The sequence below is a fragment of the Ictalurus punctatus genome, chromosome 17, assembly GCF_001660625.3.
Source record: "Ictalurus punctatus breed USDA103 chromosome 17, Coco_2.0, whole genome shotgun sequence".
Taxonomy (NCBI): domain Eukaryota; kingdom Metazoa; phylum Chordata; class Actinopteri; order Siluriformes; family Ictaluridae; genus Ictalurus; species Ictalurus punctatus.
The window spans coordinates 3,315,895-3,335,894 of NC_030432.2; the positions used below are offsets into that span (position 1 = coordinate 3,315,895).

Here is a 20,000-nt window from a genome sequence, read left to right on the forward strand (position 1 = left end):
CGGGTGTGTGTATAAGGGTGTGTGAATAAGTGAGTGTGTATACAAGTGTGTATAACGTTGTGTGTATAAAGGTGTGTGAATAAGGGTGTGTGTATACGGGTGTGTGTATACGGGTGTATAAGGGTGTGGGTAAGGCTGTGTGAATAAGGGTGTGTGAATAAGGGTGTGTGAATAAGGGTGTGTGTATACGGGTGTGTGTATACGGGTGTGCAAAAGGCTGTGTGTATAAAGATGTGTATAAGGGCATGTGAATAAGTGAGTGTGTATACGTTTGTGTATAAGGGCGTGTGCATGTGTGTGCATACGGGTGTGTGAATAAGTGAGTGTGTATACGGGTGTGTATAAGGTTGTGTGTATAAAGGTGTGTGAATAAGTTGGTGTGTATACGGGTGTGTGTATAAAGGTGTGTGAATAAGTGAGTGTACACGGGTGTGTATAAGGCTGTGTGTATGAGTGTGTGTGTATGAGTGTGTGTATAAGGGAGTGGATAAGTGGGTGTGCAAAAGGCTGTGTGTATAAAGGTGTGTATAAGGTTGTGTGTATAAGGGCGTGTGAATAAAGGAGTGTGTATACGGGTGTGTGAACAAGTGAGTGAGTATACGGGTGTGTATAAGGGTGTGTATAAGGTTGTGTATAGGGTGTGTATAAGATTGTGTATATAAAGGTGTGTGAATAAGTGAGTGTATATACGGGTGTGTGAATAAGTGAGTGTGTATACGATTGTGTATAAGGGGGTGTATACGGGTGTGTATAAAGGTGTGTATAAGGGTGTGTGAATAAGTGAGTGGGTATACGGGTGTGTATACGGGTGTGTGAATAAGTGAGTGAGTATACGGGTGTGTATATGGGTGTGTATACGGGTGTGAATAAGTGAGTGTGTATACGGGAATGTATACGGGTGTGTATAAGGCTGTGTGTATAAGGCTGTGTGTATAAGGCTGTGTGTATAAGGCTGTGTGTATACGGGTGTGTGTATAAGGCTGTGTGTATAAGGCTGTGTGTATAAGGGGGTGTATAAGGGTGTGTGTATATGGCTGTGGGTATAAGGCTGTGGGTATAAGGCTGTGTGTATAAGGCTGTGTGTATAAGGGTGTGTGTATAAGGCTGTGTGTATACGGGTGTGCGTATAAGGCTGTGTGTATAAGGCTGTGTGTATAAGGGGGTGTATAAGGGTGTGTGTATATGGCTGTGGGTATAAGGCTGTGGGTATAAGGCTGTGTGTATAAGGCTGTGTGTATAAGGCTGTGTGTATAAGGGTGTGTGTATATGGCTGTGGGTATAAGGCTGTGTGTATAAGGGTGTGTGTATAAGGGTGTGTGTATATGGCTGTGGGTATAAGGCTGTGGGTATAAGGCTGTGTGTATAAGGGTGTGTGTATAAGGCTGTGTGTATACGGGTGTGCGTATAAGGCTGTGTGTATACGGGTGTGCGTAAGGCTGTGTGTATACGGGTGTGCGTAAGGGTGTGTATAGGGGTGTGTATAAGGCTGTGTGTATACGGGTGTGCGTAAGGGTGTGTATAAGGCTGTGTGTATACGGGTGTGAATAAAGGTTTATATAAGGCTGTGTGTATATGGGTGTGTATAAGGGTGTGTGTATAAGTGAGTGTGTATACAGGTGTGTATAAGGGTGTGTGTGTGTGCTGTACCCCTTTCCACAGCCCTCTGGCCCAACCAGCAGGAACGGCTGTGTGTTTCCGGCCTGCAGCCAGCGTGTGAAGTTGTGTAGCGCGTCCTGTGTGTGTGGAGTGTGTATGACGGGGAGTGTGTGCGTATATCCGAAGTCCTCCACGCACACTCCGTCTCCACGCTGCGCCTCGTACGCACGCACGCGGCCAGAGTCACCATCATAGCACAGATCCAGAGGGTTCCGCGGGTCAGGAGGGCTCTCACCTGCCCAGGTTAGCACCTACACACACACACACACACACTTGTATACAAAATGACAACCTGCATGCGCGCACACACACACACACACACACACACACACACACACACACACACACACACACACACACATTCTCTGACCTGCTTAGCGAACTCCTGTCGTGATTTGAGCTGCAGGTTTCCTCCGAGTCCACGGATCAACCCGACTATAAACTCCCCCCGCTCGCTCACCCCCCCGACATGGGACAAACCATTCATGACAGCCCCTACCAGACTGGTCTCTACCACACACTCCCCCTAGAGAGAGAACAAGTTAAACACACACTGTGATATAGACATAAAAGAATACATACGTTACATTATAACTCCATTTCGAGTGTGTGTGTGTACCTGTGTGAGCACCCAGTCGAGTGCTCGCTGGAAGTAATCATTAATCCAGTTCTCCAGATTGTCCCTGTTCTCCACCTGCTCTCTCCTTAACCACGCTTTTAGCAGCGCGCTCACGTCAGTGTCCTCATCGCTGTCCCACACACACACTTGTATAACACTTGTATACAGGATTATATTGTTAGACATGATTATAAGTTGTACTCAGCTACCTGAGGAAGATGATGCCCATGCGGGAGATGGTGGCGGGGGAAGCACAGCTCAGGTCATGGGTCTCGAACAGGAAGTTGACATTCGGGCCGAACTGAATGCGTTCTCCGCTCGGCATCGTCAGCAAACGGTTGTCGTCCAGGACGGAGTTCAGGGACTCCACCCACTCTGGGTCGATATCGCCGTCGCACACGATCCACGAACTCACCTCTACAGAGAGAAAGAAAGAGTGAAAGAGAGCGAGAGAGAGAAAAATCAATATGGAGGAAAGGCCATAGCGTTTGAGGGAGGTGTGTGTGTGTGTGCGTCACCTTGAGGTTCCCGGATGACGTGTCTGGAAGCAGCGGTGATGACGCCGTCGCTCCACTCGCGTGTGTCCATGTCCATGTGTCCCAGCAGCCGCTGTCGGCTCAGCGCTTTAGGGTTGACGGTGTGGTGCTGCACCGTGAGCCCGAGACGCTTCAGCGCGGCACGCAGCAAACGCCACACCGTCGACTTCCCACAGCCGCTCGGACCCACCATGACCACGCCCATCCGCTGCCTCATCTGTTCATACAGCTCCAGAGCTTTCCTCACCTACACACACACAAACACACACACAATCTAACTGCACTACCGAGAGCTGTTTATAGTCAGACATCGGATTTGTTTCATCGAATGTGTGTGTGTACCTGGCTAGGTATGATCTCGAGGTGTGCTTCTTCATAAGCGCCCAGCAGGGCGGCCCTCAGCTCTTCGTAGCGCACCTCGTTGAAGTCCACTCCAGGAAAGACGCTCCTGAGCAGGGCGTCGAAACGAGCGCTGTCCGAGAACGTCAGCTTCGAGAGCGTGTTCAACCTGAGAGCCTGCAGCACTAACACACTCTCACTGACTGTGCAGATGGGGGAACAGAGAGTCTTTAACACACTGCTCCTGAAGCATTAGCGATAATAATAATAATAATAATAATAATAATACCTTGTGTGTGTTGTTTCCTCTGTAGCTGTAATAAATTCCCACAGCCTTTCAGCACCGTCTTCAGAGCACGCAGCCCCCAATCATAGTGCTGCTGAGGGGTCAACAACTCCCTACACACACACACCATCATCAATAACACTCACACACAAATACATAAACAACATCAACGACTCCCTACGCTCATATACAGTGGATATAAAAAGACTACACAGACGCGTAAAAATTTGAAAAGGTATCGATCAGGAGATGTTTCCAGAACACTAGATGGAGGGCATCGTTTTAGGCATCGTTCTAAAATATACTGTGTCTGATGCAAAAAATTTGATGCGTAACACTGGAAAAGCACGGTGAAACAGTCATGGCGGCATCATACTAGAATTAGCTCTGTGTCGGTGTGTGTGTGTGTGTGTGTGTACACTCACCTGGCCAGGTTGAACACAGCTGTGAGTTTGCGTGCGAGCTCTTTGCCCTGTTTGAAGCCCTCAGAGTAGAGGATGACCTCAGCAATGAGCTCGTTGTCCGGGGTCGTCATGGCAACAGGGCGGAAAAGTTGCTTCAGGTTGTCCGGGAGCTTCTGTCTCCCTCCGTAACCTTTACCGGCGGGGTTCAGAGTGATGAACACACCGGAGTTTCGGTCCAGCTCCACCTACACACACACACAATTCCCTCTATAGCACTACATAAAATACTGGTAATTGTCCAATCAGCTGCAAGTCTGGATGTTATATATTACCTCTTTGCCCAGGAGGTGACAGGTGTCTCTGTGCTGCCTCAGCGAGTCCTGAATGGCCTGGACCTGCATGGACACAGCCGACAGCACGGCTTCCTCCAGACGATTAAACTCGTCGAAGCAGCCCCAAGCGCCACACTTTATCAACCCCACGAAGATACGACCCATAGACTTCACGTCGATGCCCTACACACACACACACACAAATTTAAGACTGTGGGCTTCTGCTTAAAATTCCTTGTTAAGCCATACCTCAATAATTCTTACTGGTTATTGATGAAGCATGGATTAATTTTCTATAACAGCAGCTCTGAAATGAGTGCAGAGAAGGTTTACATTAATGCGCGCGTTCGAGAACACGTCACCGTTTATATAGTAACAGCGTACACGTGTACTCGTACGATGAACGCTCCACACTAATGGGTTTATTTAACCACCTTTAATGATGACCTGCTATTTAGTAAAAATCGGAAGGAGTCTCCGGTCTCGGGGGTGAAGCTGGACGTGCTAAAGTCCTCAGAACAGACGTGAGGCACGAGGTGTCTTATTAACGTCAAGGAGAGAGGGAGAGAGAGAGACGGAGAGAGAGAGAGAGAGAAACGACTGCAAAATTGTCTCATGGAACGTTAAATGTAACAATAAACAGATAAAAATTACGACGTGTAAGCAAACTGCTGTAGTATAAGAGGAATAAAACGCTAAAATAACTTAGTTATTGGAAAACAATCAGCGCGTCACTGCTTAGTTTCTTGTAACAGCATGCCACTAAGTGTTTTACTAGCATAATTCTCAGAATATTATGACGTGATTTAGCACAATGTTGATATTGGTGTGTGTGTGTGTGTGTGTGTGTGTGTGTGTGTGTGTGTGTGTGTGTATACGTACCTCATCACAGTTGAACACCAGCACCTGTCTGCCCATAAGTCCTCCCAGAGCTTTAACAGACTCTGTTTTGCCGGTTCCTGCAGGTCCGTATGGGTTTCCTCCCAAACCCATCCTCATGGCCTGAGTCAGCGTGAGGTAGCACTTATCCGTCAGAGGAGTGTGCACTAGCTTAGGGGCATTACCCTTAAATATAGAACAAAGAAAAGACCAAAAACAAACAAACAAAAAAAGGGTTGTCTATTTATTCATCTCTTCTTCTGTGTGTCCTATTACACGGTTTATTATACGGTTTAATAGCGTGTGAGTGTGGGTTGAGACCTGGTACTCGTAGGTGTAATCGAACACCGCGTCCACCATGCGTACGGTGCAGCACTGCCGGTCTGTGTCCAGGTAGAAACGCAGCCGTTTCGTCCACGTCCAGTCGTCCGTGCTGCGAACCTGAACCTCCAGCAGCTCCCGCACCACCGACAGGTTGTGGATCACATCCAGGATCAGAGCTTTCAGCTTCGAGTGCAACACACTGGACTCTGAAAGCACACAAACTTTCAAAAGCGTTGAACTAGTAAACCGAACTCCTTTTGCTTGCTAGCTAGTAAACGTATTCCGCTACGAACGTTTACCGATCGAACACACACGTGCGGGCGCACCTGCAGACTCGACGCGGGCGTTTGTGTCGGTGTAGTGCTCCAGTTTAGCCGTCAGCTCCAGTTCCAGTTGGTGTAGGTTCTGCTCACAGATGGCGCTTTCTACATCCTCTGTAAACTGGATCTGTTCAGCCAGGCACAGGATCTGTTCTCACACACACACACACACAGTTATATAATTCACTTCTTTTTTTTGTACCTCTTACTTGTATTATAAATGTATAATAAATTCTCAAATAATGTGTCTATAACATGTCATATAACTCATATTCTATGTCATAATTAAATATATTTTATATTATGTTATGTGACCATAAATTTATACATTATTATTATTATTATTATAATAATAGGTATATTTAATGATTGTTACAAGGGAATTAAAAAGCTCACCCCATGCTCTGTGATCTGATCGGAGTAATTCGGTGATAATATGATGTTATTTTATGACGGAACGATTGTAATAGATATTTATAATTATTATTAGAACATAACTGAATAGTTGTATTTCAGTGGAGATGTAAACGGTGTAACCTGCGAGGGGAAGCGGTTGGGGTCGACTCCACCTCCCTTCACTGCTTTCACGCACTCACACAGCAGGAACTTCAACGTCTCCTTCATTTCTGAGGACAGTTCACTGAGCCACACCTAATACACACACACACACACAAATATGACGTATGTGGTACAACACAAATAAAACATCAATCACACCACCCTGTCGTTGATTATCTTCCTCTAACATCATCTCGAGTGTTTTACTCCACCTGTCTGTCTGTGTGTTCACCCGTTATCCTGAGTTCACCACAGAATAAAACCTCATTACACACCATGAGTGTGTGTGTGTGTGTGTGTGTGTGAGAGAGAGACCTCCACATCATTAGAGATGGTGATTGTGTTCCTCAGAGGGACCGTCTCTCCTTCTAGTGACTTCATGGCCGTGATTCTGCTGCAGCTCGAGTCAAAGTCCACACTGTGGATTCCTACACACACACAGACATATATATGTATACACACGCACACATATATATACACACACACACATACAAAAATGCACCCAAATACACACAAACACATACACACAAACATTCCAGAGAAAACATCAAAAGATAGGTATACACATGCACGTGTATGTGTTTTTGGGTGCATGTGTATGTATTTGGGTGCATTTGGATATGTGTGTGCGTGTGTGACCTGCAAACAGCTTCTTCAGGTGTGTCTGGATGACGGTGGGATTAGTCGCTTGGCCCAGTATCTCCAGCAGGTCGTCATCGCCGATGAAATAGAAACGAGGAAACGCAGACCGTTTCTCCTGTGGAGGTCACACAGGGGTTAGAGGACGCGTCGGCCATTTTAAAGCTGTGTCCCAAACCGCACGCTCATTTAAGGGTTCCTTGACATTGTTGGATCATTAATCAGATTTAAAACTAAGCATCATAATCTTACTAATTACAGAAGGCACCTAAAGCCACCTCATTTTACAGGCTCAACAAACTGAAACAAGCGTATAGCTCTCTGTGTGTGTGTGTGTGTGTTTGTGTGAGAGAGAGAGATATAGCACCTCGAGGAAATCATTCAGGGACTTCTGACAGCGCTGTAGCTGATCCTGCATCGTGTTCAGAGAGTTCCTCATTCCCGCTCGCGTGGTTAAAGACGCCGCTCTGCTGTCTCTCTGCACGTCCCGCATTATGGCCCTAAACACACAAACACACACCTCCCTCTATCTCGTCTTCTCCTTACACACACACACAGACACACAAACGTGCGCATAAACACACACTGGTTCCTGACCTGAAGTCCTGGTCCACTCTCTGAAAGCGGGCCTGCTCTCGTGGCAACGCGCCACGCCCGAATATGGGCTCGAGGTAGAGCCACTTCCTCTGGATGCTGTTGAGGCTCTGCAGGAAGTCGTCGAGGTCTGCCAGACGCGTCTCCCACAGAGAGACCTTATCGTGGAAGCGCTGGTAATACGGCGAGTCCTTCAGAGACTGCAGCAGACACCGGTTATCTCCAACCTCCACATGGGAAAACACAAAAGCGTTACGCGACCCACAGAACATTTCACATCATCTCTCTCTCTCTCTCTCTCCTTTACCTGATTCATCACGTCTCTCCAGTCGCGGATGAGGCTGACGTGAGCACCGGTGCTGTTGGTGTACTCGGTGAGAGAGAAACTCGCTCCAGCAGCCCACAGCTCCACCTCACGCAGAGCCTCACGGATACTCACCTCAGCATGAGCACGGCTGTTCAGGTCCTACACACACACACACGTCTCTTGTTCTCTTTACTTGTTACTATAATTAAATGGCTACTTTCTGTGTGTGTGTGTGTGTGTGTTTGTGTGTGTGTGTGTACCTTCAGCTCCAGGGCTTTATCTATGATGGTTTGTGAGAAGGTCAGCAGGTCTCTGAACAGGAGTCTCTCCAGCGTGGTTCCTTTGGGGAGGCCGAGCAGTCTGAACAGATCCAGCCAGTGATCCTGAGACAGGTGATCACCTCTCACATACTTCAGCACAGGAAGCAGAGCCTACACAAACACACACACACACAGTTTGATCACAGGGAAACTTCCAGTTTCAACTACTTTTCAGTAAAGCAACGAGTGACGTCAAGCCTTTTTTTTTTTAACACCTTGTACTTGTCCACTTCTTTCTGCAGCATCACCGTCATGGTGTTGAGTTCCTCCTGCTTCCTCAGGCGCTCGTGCCACGTCAACACGAACTCCTCGAACTCGTGTGTCCTGCTCCTGTAGTGGAAATTAACAGTACACAATATAACGCGCTGCTGCCATGTGACAGAAGTTGTTAAAAACCTTTTAATGTCAAATATTATTCATGACCCAACTTATTACTAGTTTGTAGCTCAGGGAGATGAGTCTAAATCGTCACCAAAGACGGTGGAAGTCTGGGAATGTGTGTACCTGAAGCTGATCCAGTCCTGCTGCGCACTGGTGTTCAGTGTGTTTTGAAACTCCTCGTACAGACTCCACATGTCTGAACACCGCTGCAGGTCGTGTAGTGTGTCCGATGCAAGAGACATGTCCGGAACGTCCAATCCAAAGTGCTCACAGTCCTCCCTACAGACACACACACACACAAAGTAGCGTTACATACAGGTCCGGCTGGAGAACACAATTTCCCCAAAATTGTGAAAATATCTGTTATAATGTTCTCAAGATCTAAACGCAATATTCACAAATCACAATAAAGTGTGTGTGATGGAGAGAGAGAGAGAGAGAGAGAGAGAGAGAGAGAGGGTGTGTGCATGTGTGCGTCATACAGCAGCTTTGTGCGCGTGTTCTCGAGCTCATTAAACTCCTCCCTCTTCTCTCTCACTCGCTCCACGCATCGCTGCAAGGCATCAGGGTCACATGACTCAATGACATCATCGGCGGGTCGGAGCTGATCCCAACGAGAGCGGAACTTCTGCAGCTCCTGTAAGTACACACTGACCCGGCCCGACACGCTGCTCTTCATCACCTCCACCTGAGAGAGAGAGAGAGAGAGAGAGAGAGAGAGAGAGAGAGAGAGAGAGAGAGAGAAAGAAAGAGAGAGAGCACCCTAATAGTCAAATAGAGTTAAGGAGTCCTAAAATTCTAATATGTTCATTACAGTGTTGAAGTGGCTAAGAGTGTGTGTGTGTGTGTGTGTGTGTGTGTGTGTACCTGTTCTCTGATCATCAGCTGGTGACTCTCCATTATCAGCTCGAATTTGTCCCACTTTGCTCTGAGCGAGCTGATTGAGTCGACGCCTCCTCCTGCAACCGAGCGCAGAAGCCTGTTCTTCTCCTCCATCTGCTGGAACTGAGGCAGAACCTACACACAACGTTAAAGCAACATTACAGCTGTGTTCCCTCTTCCATCTTCTAGTACTAAGGCAGAACCTACAGACAAAGTTACAGCAACGTTACAGCAATGTTCCTCTCCTCCATCTTCTAGTACTGAGGCAGAACCTACACACAAAGTTACAGCAATGTTCCTCTCCTCCATCTTCTAGTACTGAAGCAGAACCTACACACAACGTTACAGCAATGTTCCTCTCCTCCATCCTCTAGTACTAAGGCAGAACCTACACACAAAGTTACAGCAACGTTACAGAAATGTTCCTCTCCTCCATCTTCTAGTACTGAAGCAGAACCTACACACAACGTTACAGCAATGTTCCTCTCCTCCATCTTCTAGTACTAAGACAGAACCTACACACAAAGTTACAGCAACGTTACAGCAATGTTCCTCTCCTCCATCTTCTAGTACTGAAGCAGAACCTACACACAACGTTACAGCTATGTTCCTCTCCTCCATCTTCTAGTACTAAGGCAGAACCTACACACAAAGTTACAGCAACGTTACAGCAATGTTCCTCTCCTCCATCTTCTAGTACTGAAGCAGAACCTACACACAACATTACAGCAACGTTACAGCAATGTTCCTCTCCTCCATCTTCTAGTACTAAGGCAGAACCTACACACAAAGTTACAGCAACGTTACAGCAATGTTCCTCTCCTCCATCTTCTAGTACTGAAGTAGAACCTACACACAACGTTACAGCAATGTTCCTCTCCTCCATCTTCTAGTACTAAGGCAGAACCCACACACAAAGTTACAGCAACGTTTCAGAAATGTTCCTCTCCTCCATCTTCTAGTACTGAAGCAGAACCTATACACAACGTTACAGCAATGTTCCTCTCCTCCATCTTCTAGTACTGAGGCAGAACCTACACACAAAGTTACAGCAACGTTACAGCAATGTTCCTCTCCTCCATCTTCTAGTACTGAAGCAGAACCTATACACAACGTTACAGCAACGTTACAGCAATGTTCCTCTCCTCCATCTTCTAGTACTGAGGCAGAACCCACACACAAAGTTACAGAAACGTTACAGCAATGTTCCTCTCCTCCATATTCTAGTACTGAAGCAGAACCTACACACAACATTAAAGCAACATTACAGCAGTGTTCCCTCCTCCATCTTCTAGTACTGAGGCAGAACCCACACACTTTCACTTCCTTCGGGAGCCCGAGTGTGATTTTCCCTGGAAACACTAAATCCTTATGAAAGTACCTCAGGTTTCTGGGCCTGGAGTTGGCTGTGTTTTGAGTTGGCTTCTCCGATCTCCTCTATGCTCTCTGGTCGTGTAGATAACGTAGTCATCCCACTGCTAACAAACGAGTCTACGGCCTGTACGTGACCTGAACACAGAGATTTTTATTTGTTTTTATAGTTTACTGAGTCCAGAACTGTATATAAAGACATGCACGTTTTCTGTATTCATCCAGCAGGTGGAAGCATTGCACTGTGTCACGTCCTTCCTTCCAGAAGAAGCCTACTGTCTCAGATAAAAAGTGCACACACTTGCAGATTAACTGCATTTCCAGAAAGTGCAGGAAAGGAAGTTGTTAGGACTGGATCCGCTAATCTGAGCGTGTTACCCTGGATGGACTTCCTCAGAGCCGTCAGCATCGTGTCGAATAGCTTCTGGATCAAATCGTCAATCGCAGACTTCACTGGCTCACAGTTCACTGTGAAGCAGTCCACCTTCTCCACGCTGCGCCCACACACACACACACACACACACACACACACACACACACACACACACAGAGAAAGAGTGATCATACTTCATAAAGTCAGTTACGGGAAATGGAAGGTGATGTTATCTTACACAGTGTGTGTGTGTTTACCTGGGAAGACGTTCAACCTCCTTCCCTTTCGCTTTGAGGGCTCTGAAGTTTCTTTCCCAGTCCTGCACCGTGAGGAGGTGTTTCTCCACCAGAACCTCCATATCCACCTGTCCCAACACTACCCACTCCTGTAAACACACACACACACACAACTTTACAATTTATTACCAGAAACACCTTCCCTAAACACACTAGTGGTGCGACTCAAACCAAATACCACATCTAGATCATTACTGAGTACTAACACTAACCCTCAATAAGTAAATACTTTTGAGTGTACGGTCAGAGTTTAAGATTTGAGACGTGACTCATGACAACGGTCACAACGCCGCCGTCATGATGATCTTAACCGTGATGAAATGTCAAAGATGACGGTAGTGTGAAAGTGTGGTTTTGACGCCTGTCTGCTTCAGAAACCGATGCTTAGAGAGCGCACGGTGACATTTGAGTGTTCAGTTCACTAGAGCCGAGAGAGAAGTGGAAGTGTGTGTGTGCGTGTGTATTTTCGGTACAGAAAGTAAGAAACCGATATATACACACTCAACCACAAGGGAGAAACTAAGAGTCAGAGATTTTTTTGAAAATAGGAAAGAGGAAGGGAAAGGAATGAAACACACACACACACACACACGCACAAAGGAGAGTACTGCCTGTTCTCTCACACACAGGACACACACACAGTCATATGGGAGCGCACCAGTATAGCCCCACTGAGTAGGGAAAGACCCAGCATTAAACACAAACAATACCCTGTGTAAGAAACTACAGAGTGAAGGGGAAATAAGTATTCAGATATTTAACGTCTTATTCTGTCTTTCCCTTTTACCAGAATACATCATTTAATGCACACACACACACAGACAGACACACACCTGACCAGGTGCGCGTGTGTGTGCGCTCACCCTGAACTTGTCCTGTACTTGCTGGAGTCTGCTAAACAGCTGCTCGGCGTTGCTGTAGATGGTGATGAAGGCTCGGGAGTTGTTGTCAATCATGGCGGTGAATATAGACTCCGCCCCCTTGTCGCTCTCGTACACTCCTCTGAACTGATTCGGGATGCTGATGAAGCGCTTCAACTCTCTGTAGTACCTCACACGCAGCTCCTCACACACAGGCCGGAACTGCACACGGCCCTGCCTGCATGCACGCACACACACACACACACCAGCCTCTAATACACGGCTCTACGGTAGCAATTTCTTTTAGGAGTACTTGTGATCCTAATTACAAAAATTTAGGAGCACGGTTGAAGTTTAGTTTGTTTTTTAGAGATGGTAATGTTAATGTGCCATAATATAACACACAAGTGGGCATGAGAAAACTTGAGCTGGTCAGTTATGGCAAAATTTAGGAACATAGTGTGAGCCATGACAAATTAATTTACCTTCTGATGAACTAAATGTAAGATTTTCAGTTCATTTTACAGACTGTATGCAAAAAACAAACGTTAACCTGTTCCACCTTGTAAACAAATACAATAAACCTCAATGTTCAGTGTCTGAAGTCTGGTCCTCTTAAATATATTTAAAGCTACACTATTAGACATTTTCCACTGTCATGGTTCTGGGCTGGAGTCAGTTCTCGAACCGCTCTGTGTGTATTGTGTATATATCAGAATAATCTCATATAGGATGTGATTGGGTGAGTTCATTTACCCGTCAGATGTAAAGCGCTTTAGTTTAATGGTGTTTATTAGGGATGCACCAATCAGGATTTTTACAGCCGAAACCGATCCAGATACCAATCTTTTTTTGAGTAAGCTTTAATCAGGAGGTCTGTCATAACCAGTTAAATGTAAGCTCTCTGCTCATGGTCACTGTTAATTTAATTAAAATAAAAGCAATGAAAAATACTGTTGGTTAATTGATAAATAAACAAGCATAAATATACATTTTTAAATATTTTAAACAATAAAGAGTACTAATTAAAAGTAGATTAACACAGGCATGATCCATTATGAGGAAAAAAGGCTAATAGCTTTCTAAGAAGATAGTGAACTAAGCTTATTTCAAATTGATATTAAGTGCAACCCGTAGTAATTAAACACCATTTAATTTCTCATTTTATTGATATTTTATGAGGTTATAATAATATCTTTTATTTTTTTTATTTTTTTTTTTAAGTTAACTGATTTATTTACAACTAAGCACATTTTCTGTCTTTACATTTTAATAGTTTTATGTTTGTTTATCAATTGTTATTTTAGATTGGTTCCCCAGTACAGTGTTGCCATGTCTGATGATAATATTGAGTTATTTTGGGGGATTAAATCAAAACATGGAAACTGGAGTTGACTTTTCTAGTCATAATATCTGGCAACCCTGAGTTTAAATGAAGTGAATGCGCTGTGTATTAGCGTGCTGAAGAGAGTGAAGGAGAGTGGCAGCGTACTGTATGTTTACAGACTGAACAGTTGCTACTCTTGATTATGATTGGTGAGGAATTATTTAATAAAGAAGTTTGAATTAAACCCACCTTGTAGCATTAACATTATTATTAATTTACCGCTATCTCTACACGAGCAGGACGCAGGTGCAGGTCGTTTTGCGGGATCAATAAAAGATGGCGGTTTGAGAGAAGCAGATGATGTACAGAGTTACTCTCGTCATCATAATGGCTTCTCTGCAGTATTTACACACTTGTTCGGTTGACTGAGGAGATGAAAAGCAGTGTTGTGTGGTATACATGCATTTTGGAGTTTTAGTTTTTTTTCTGATTGTATTATACAACTCCCAACAGGTCACTCGCACCGGTGCTCCTAAATATTTTTTCACAGTCGCACAAAGAACTAGTGTTCACAAACAAATGCGAGTGAAATAGTCGCACTGTAGAGCCCTGTAATACACAGTATCACGACCAATTTTATTCTACACACACACACACAAAGATTCTCACTTAAAGACGAGGTCTATGTGTATTTCTGGAAGGTTCTTGTTGAGCGCCTCCAGTCCGCACTGGTACTGAAACTCCAGAGCTTTATACAGCTGATGATTCCAGTGCTGTCTCCATGCATGCATATCGCTCACTCGCACACCCTGTAACACAGACACACACAGCATGATTAGGATTTATTCACAGTACTGATATTACCAGGTCACGTCAGGTGACTATTGATGATGAGTCGTTATTACTGACTCGTGAGTTATGAATGATTATGGAGTGATTGTTTATGGGATTGATTAGGGGCGAGTGGTGGTGAGTAATGACGTTTAAGGTTCATGCCTGGGACTCGATGGTAGCGAATCCAGCCCTGAGCTCCTGCAGTCCTTCCTTCCACCGCTGCTGCTGCCGCAGGAGATCTACACCCATCAACATAACCACCTATACACACACACTCACACTTATTAGTCACAACATGTATCAGGGACATTCTCCTGATAATTCTAACGGTACTAACAAAGCGAATCAAATAAAATGTCTTCTACGTTAAGGACGCCGTGTCAGTTCTGAGAATGAGGGAAGGTCTATTACATTGACAACAGATTTAAATACCTTGATACTACGCTATATTCTTACCATGTCAGTGAAGTCAGTGTGCCACTTGCGGAGCTTCCTGTTCTGAGTGGAGAGCCTCTCTGCAGCAGTCTGAAGCTTGTTAATGTAAATCTCCAGCTCTTTTGGGTTCTCCCACGTTATCTGCAGTTTTCCTCCTCCATCCCGAGACGCTGCACGAGGACTCTGCTACAAATCGGCCAGGTAAGAACTTTAATGCTTCAACGTTAACAAGGAACTATTGACTTACAAGGAACGACCAATTTATACTGTACTGCATTTTTGAATGATATGCTATATTATTATTATTACTATTACTAGTTGTAGTGGTAGTGTTAGAAATAGTAGTGGCAGTAGTAATAATAGTAGTGGTAGTAGTGGCAATGGTAGTACTAGTAGTGGTAGTAGTAGTGGTGATAGTAATAGTAGTAGTAATAGTAGCAGCAGTAGTAACAGTAATAGTAGTGCTAGAAATAATAGTAGAAATAATAGTAGTAGTAACAGTAATAGTAGTGGTAGTAATAGTAGTGGTAGTAATAGTAATGCTAGTAATAATAGTAGTAGTAACAGTAATATTAGTGGTAGTAATAGAAGAAATAGTAGTGCTAGTAATAGTAGTGCTAGTAATAATAGTAGTAGTAACAGTAATAGTAGTAGTAGTAATAGTAGTGCTAGTAATAATAGTAGTAGTAACAGTAATAGTAGTAGTAGTAATAGTAATGCTAGTAATAATAGTAGTAGTAACAGTAATATTAGTGGTAGTAATAGAAGAAATAGTAGTGCTAGTAATAGTAGTGCTAGTAATAATAGTAGTAGTAACAGTAATAGTAGTAGTAGTAATAGTAGTGCTAGTAATAATAGTAGTAGTAACAGTAATAGTAGTAGTAGTAATAGTAATGCTAGTAATAATAGTAGTAGTAACAGTAATAGTAGTAGTAGTAATAGTAGTGCTAGTAATAATAGTAGTAACAGTAGTAGTAGTAGTAGTAGTAATAGTAGTGCTAGTAATAATAGTAGTAACAGTAGTAGTAGTAGTAGCAATAGTAGTGCTATTAGTAGTAATAGTAGTGCTAGTAATAATAGTAGTAGTAACAGTAATAGTAGTAGTAGTAATAGTAGTGCTAGTAATAATAGTAGTAGTAACAGTAATAGTAGTAGTAGTAATAGTAGTGCTAGTAATAGTAGTAGTAACAGTAATAGTAATAGTAGTAATAGTAGTGCTAGTAATAATAGTAGTAGTAACAGTAATAGTAGTAGTAGTAATAGTAGTGCTAGTAATAATATTAGTAACAGTAGTAGTAGTAGTAGTAGTAATAGTAACAGTAATAGTAGTAGTGGTTGTATTACCTTAATAACCTGCTCAAAGGCAAGAGCGTAATTCAACATCATTGGTTTCTGGGACGGAATCATCTGTTGGTCTATGGTGTTGTAGAAATGAGCCACCTGTTGCGCGCACACACACGCACACGCACACACACACACACACACACACACACACACACACACACACACACAGTGATATTCCAAACTGTCAATAAAGTGAATGTTCTGTGTCCTGTGCTGATGTAATATAGTCCATCACTATGAGCAGCTGTGGGTATTTATTACACACTAAACACTAACATATCAGTTATCTACTAACCTGTACAACTGATGTTGAAGGCTGTGTGTGTGGGTGTGTGTGGGTGTGTGTATGTGTGTGTATACCTGTTTCAATACTAGAGCCTGTCTGTGGAATCGCTCAGCGATGGTAGCGGCCTGTTGGATCTTGGCTGGAACGGTGAAGCCGAGAGCAGACAGCTGTCTCACCTCCTTCACTAAACTCACCAAGCGCTCCGAGTACTGGACCTTCAGCTTTCCGTCCACATGATCCAGCTCCATTACCCGGTTACTGGCCTGCAAACTGCGCGCACACACACACACTTATCTACATCATGTAAATATCATACCCCTTCACAACGTGAACATGGCTATACGCAAGCGTCTAAAGACACAGCTAAAGTACTCACAAGAAGAAAAAAAATACATTAATTGCTTACCTGATGTATTTGTAGGTCAGGAATTATTTCATGAACTTACAAAAAAATGCAGACTGTAATAATCAATATAGTTTGTGGGTAGGCATGTTTTTATATCTTAGTGAGGACCCTACAAGGATAGCAATATCTGACAATTTGTGTGTGTGTGTACCTGATTCCTGATTTAGGGTCTGATAGTCCAGAGATTAAGTCTCTTGTCCAGTCATCAAACTGCTCCTGTTCGTACGACCTCAGCTGCTCAAGAACCTCATCGGAGAACCGCACAAATGCACGGAAGCCTGGCAGGTCTGATAACAGCACCTCTGCCATCTTTATAGAGTCTTCCACCTGAACACACACACACACACACTTTGTGACAATTTTCCACTACTATATGGAGTAGGTCACATAATACAAATAAATAATTAAACAAAGGGCTGAGGCTAATATAAATACTCAGTAAGGACTGAAGGGCATTGTAGTAGCGAGGGCGTGGCCAAGCGTCGACTATGGGAAGGAGGGAGGAGTCACAGAGGAGGAGTGGGTAATGTGCGTGAGAACATTAATGTATACCCAGTGTGCTTTTGCAGAAAGTGTGAGTGCAAGAATCTCTGCCACAATCCTCTTGAAAGCGCGCGGTGTGTGTGTGTGCTTTACCTTCATGAGCAGCTGTCTGACCCAAACTATGTTGTTCACCACCTCAGGAAGGTTCCTGCCTGCCAAAGGGCCGGTTTTCTCCCCTGGAACACCGTGGCATCGGCCATCGAAATCAGCACGAAGCCCTGCGACATAACAATGAGGGCGTGTCACATGATAAATACTGGAGGTCTCAAACAGTTAAGTAGGACGAGCTGGATGAGAATAGATTTTTTTTTTTTTCATGTCTCGTTCGGCCCGCCCCATTTCCACCCAGGTACACAAAGCTCCACCCATCACATCACATTCAGCAGCTTGAAAGCCATTTTACACAAACTATAAACCTACTACTAGGATACTGGGTTAATAATACTATTTCTATGCTGTGTGTGTGTGTATACCTCTGCAGTAGTCGAGTAATCGTGTAAGCAGCGTCTCTCTCTCTGGCTGGAGCTCCTTGCTCACTGTTGGACGTTTGATGAGCTCTCTGTGCTTCTGGAACACCAGCAGCAACTGAAAACACAACACACACACACACTTCTGATTCTACCATTGTGGGATATTTCCATTGACTTGTGTGTTACTGTCTTGTGTGTTACTGTTGTCTTCAACCATGTCACACCCCTCTTCATCTCCCTCCACTGGCTTCCTGTAGCCACCCAGATCAAATTAAAGGCCTTGATGCTCACGTACAAGACCTTGAGTGGAACAGCACACTCCTACCTCAACTCTCTCCTGAAGGCTTATGTTCCCTCACGCAATCTGCGATCGAATAACGACCGACGCTTAGTAGTACCTACTCAGCTTGGCCCAAGGTCCCTTTCCAGAACCTTCACACTAACTGTTCCTCAGTGGTGGAATGAACTTCCAACCTCAATCCAGACCGCAGAATCTGTCATAATCTTCAAAAACCAGCTAAAGACCCACCTTTCCCGTGAGCACTTAAATAACCCATAAAACACCAACCCCACATTATCTTTAAAACAAACACAAACAAAAAAACATGTGTGTGTGTGTGTGTGTGTACCTGCTGTGGACTGTCTTGCACATCTCTGATGAAAGTCTTCAGTCGTCCTGCTACTTCCTGTTCAGCCGGGGCGATCAATCTGTCGAACTGAGACACGGCGGCTCTCCATAAAGGCTACACACACACACACACACACTCAGTCTGACATGTACACAGGACTGCCATACATTTCTTAGTCCTTGTCAATCATTGTGTGTTCATATATTTGTGCACATTACTCTGTGTGTGTGTACCTCAGTGTATGGGTTGTACAGTACAGGGTTGAGACCAATAAAAGGCTCGAACACTTTGGAGGCAGAAATCTGTTGCTGCTGTGCTCCAAACACCATCCGCTGGAGCTTCTCTTGCACCGTACGCACCTGCAGCACCTACACACACACACATTTTTGAAAAAGAAAGACGTTAATAAAAAGTATGTGCAGGAATATTGATATCCGTGATTGACAGCTCCGGTGTCCCACCTCCTGCAGCCGGCGTGTGAGGTCGTGCAGGCCGAGTGGGCGGTGCGTCTCTCCGCTCCATGGGTGGAGCGAGTAGCGTTTCCACACCTGGCTGCTCAGGTGTTCGCATACCTCCACCCATTGCTCGCACACGGCCACGCCCATTTTGAGACTCTCTCTCACGCTGGAGTATGGCTCCTCCCACAGACGCAGCGCACACAGCTTCTTCTGCACGAACCGAGCCAGAGAGAAGCCTGCGCACACACGTATACTCAGAAAGACGTTCATCCACAACAACACCTGCTGAGATACACTCTCACACACATGGACCCAGATACACAAACGTACAAACCTGTCACGTCCATGAGTCTACGCATGCGTGTTTCGGAGTAGGGTGCGTGTTCATTCTGCTTCCACACGTCATCCAGCACGTCTCGAGTGTGTTCTATCAGCTCTAATGCCTCTGTCAGACTCGCACTGTCCAGAGTACTGTAGTCCTGCACGCGCACACACACACACTGTTGTTAGTGTTAATGTCCATCAATGTTTAATACAATCATGCGTTTGTTCTAATACATTAGCGTTTCTATAGTAACAGCTCATGCACAGGGACTTGACGATGACAATATGTGTGTATGTGTACCTTCTCTATGGGTTTGAACAGCTGAGAAAAGTTTATAGCTCGCTCTCTTGCACTGCTCCTCTCTGCTGTGTGACTCACTTCAGCCCAATACTGAAACTCATCACATGGAGTCACCAGCCCTACACACACACACACACAATGTCAGCAACAGACATGAGGCGCAAACCTCAAAGAGCCATTTCTCACACACTCACCAAGAACATCTTCCTCTGAAAGTGTCTTTTTCCCAGAATTCTTTGGATGTGTGTGTCGAAGCACGGAGCCCAAACCGGCCTCCAGCTCGCTGAGCAAAGACTGCAGCCGAGGATCAAAGGCATGACTCCATTTCTCATCCTGCACACGCTCACACACCCACCCACACACACAC

General features: G+C 44.8%; 1 protein-coding gene across 2 annotated transcripts in view; it reads right to left on the reverse strand.

Annotated features, from left to right (window-relative positions):
• LOC108277592 (cytoplasmic dynein 2 heavy chain 1) overlaps positions 1-20,000 on the reverse strand; it is a 52,088-nt gene that overhangs the window by 29,294 nt on the left and 2,794 nt on the right. Inside the window, exons 4-44 of one of the 2 annotated variants that reach the window (XM_053687313.1) lie at positions 19,828-19,966; positions 19,634-19,752; positions 19,343-19,487; positions 19,012-19,244; positions 18,784-18,918; positions 18,551-18,664; positions 17,925-18,036; positions 17,545-17,669; positions 17,060-17,235; positions 16,577-16,772; positions 16,217-16,312; positions 14,894-15,058; positions 14,600-14,698; positions 14,273-14,412; positions 12,280-12,514; positions 11,378-11,505; positions 11,126-11,241; positions 10,758-10,885; positions 9,362-9,511; positions 8,977-9,182; positions 8,618-8,773; positions 8,329-8,443; positions 8,054-8,224; positions 7,794-7,952; positions 7,490-7,713; positions 7,260-7,392; positions 6,893-7,010; positions 6,569-6,681; positions 6,233-6,346; positions 5,702-5,843; positions 5,373-5,581; positions 5,055-5,237; positions 4,173-4,355; positions 3,862-4,085; positions 3,440-3,549; positions 3,154-3,353; positions 2,794-3,058; positions 2,485-2,692; positions 2,276-2,405; positions 2,027-2,182; positions 1,648-1,907 (exon numbers count right to left, since the gene is read on the reverse strand). In XM_053687313.1, the coding sequence (XP_053543288.1) occupies positions 1,648-1,907; positions 2,027-2,182; positions 2,276-2,405; positions 2,485-2,692; positions 2,794-3,058; positions 3,154-3,353; positions 3,440-3,549; positions 3,862-4,085; positions 4,173-4,355; positions 5,055-5,237; positions 5,373-5,581; positions 5,702-5,843; positions 6,233-6,346; positions 6,569-6,681; positions 6,893-7,010; positions 7,260-7,392; positions 7,490-7,713; positions 7,794-7,952; positions 8,054-8,224; positions 8,329-8,443; positions 8,618-8,773; positions 8,977-9,182; positions 9,362-9,511; positions 10,758-10,885; positions 11,126-11,241; positions 11,378-11,505; positions 12,280-12,514; positions 14,273-14,412; positions 14,600-14,698; positions 14,894-15,058; positions 16,217-16,312; positions 16,577-16,772; positions 17,060-17,235; positions 17,545-17,669; positions 17,925-18,036; positions 18,551-18,664; positions 18,784-18,918; positions 19,012-19,244; positions 19,343-19,487; positions 19,634-19,752; positions 19,828-19,966 (6,530 nt within the window). Of the gene's footprint in view, positions 1-1,647; positions 1,908-2,026; positions 2,183-2,275; positions 2,406-2,484; positions 2,693-2,793; positions 3,059-3,153; positions 3,354-3,439; positions 3,550-3,861; positions 4,086-4,172; positions 4,356-5,054; positions 5,238-5,372; positions 5,582-5,701; positions 5,844-6,232; positions 6,347-6,568; positions 6,682-6,892; positions 7,011-7,259; positions 7,393-7,489; positions 7,714-7,793; positions 7,953-8,053; positions 8,225-8,328; positions 8,444-8,617; positions 8,774-8,976; positions 9,183-9,361; positions 9,512-10,757; positions 10,886-11,125; positions 11,242-11,377; positions 11,506-12,279; positions 12,515-14,272; positions 14,413-14,599; positions 14,699-14,893; positions 15,059-16,216; positions 16,313-16,576; positions 16,773-17,059; positions 17,236-17,544; positions 17,670-17,924; positions 18,037-18,550; positions 18,665-18,783; positions 18,919-19,011; positions 19,245-19,342; positions 19,488-19,633; positions 19,753-19,827; positions 19,976-20,000 lie in introns of both variants that reach the window. The other variant, XM_053687314.1, reaches the window with a different exon arrangement.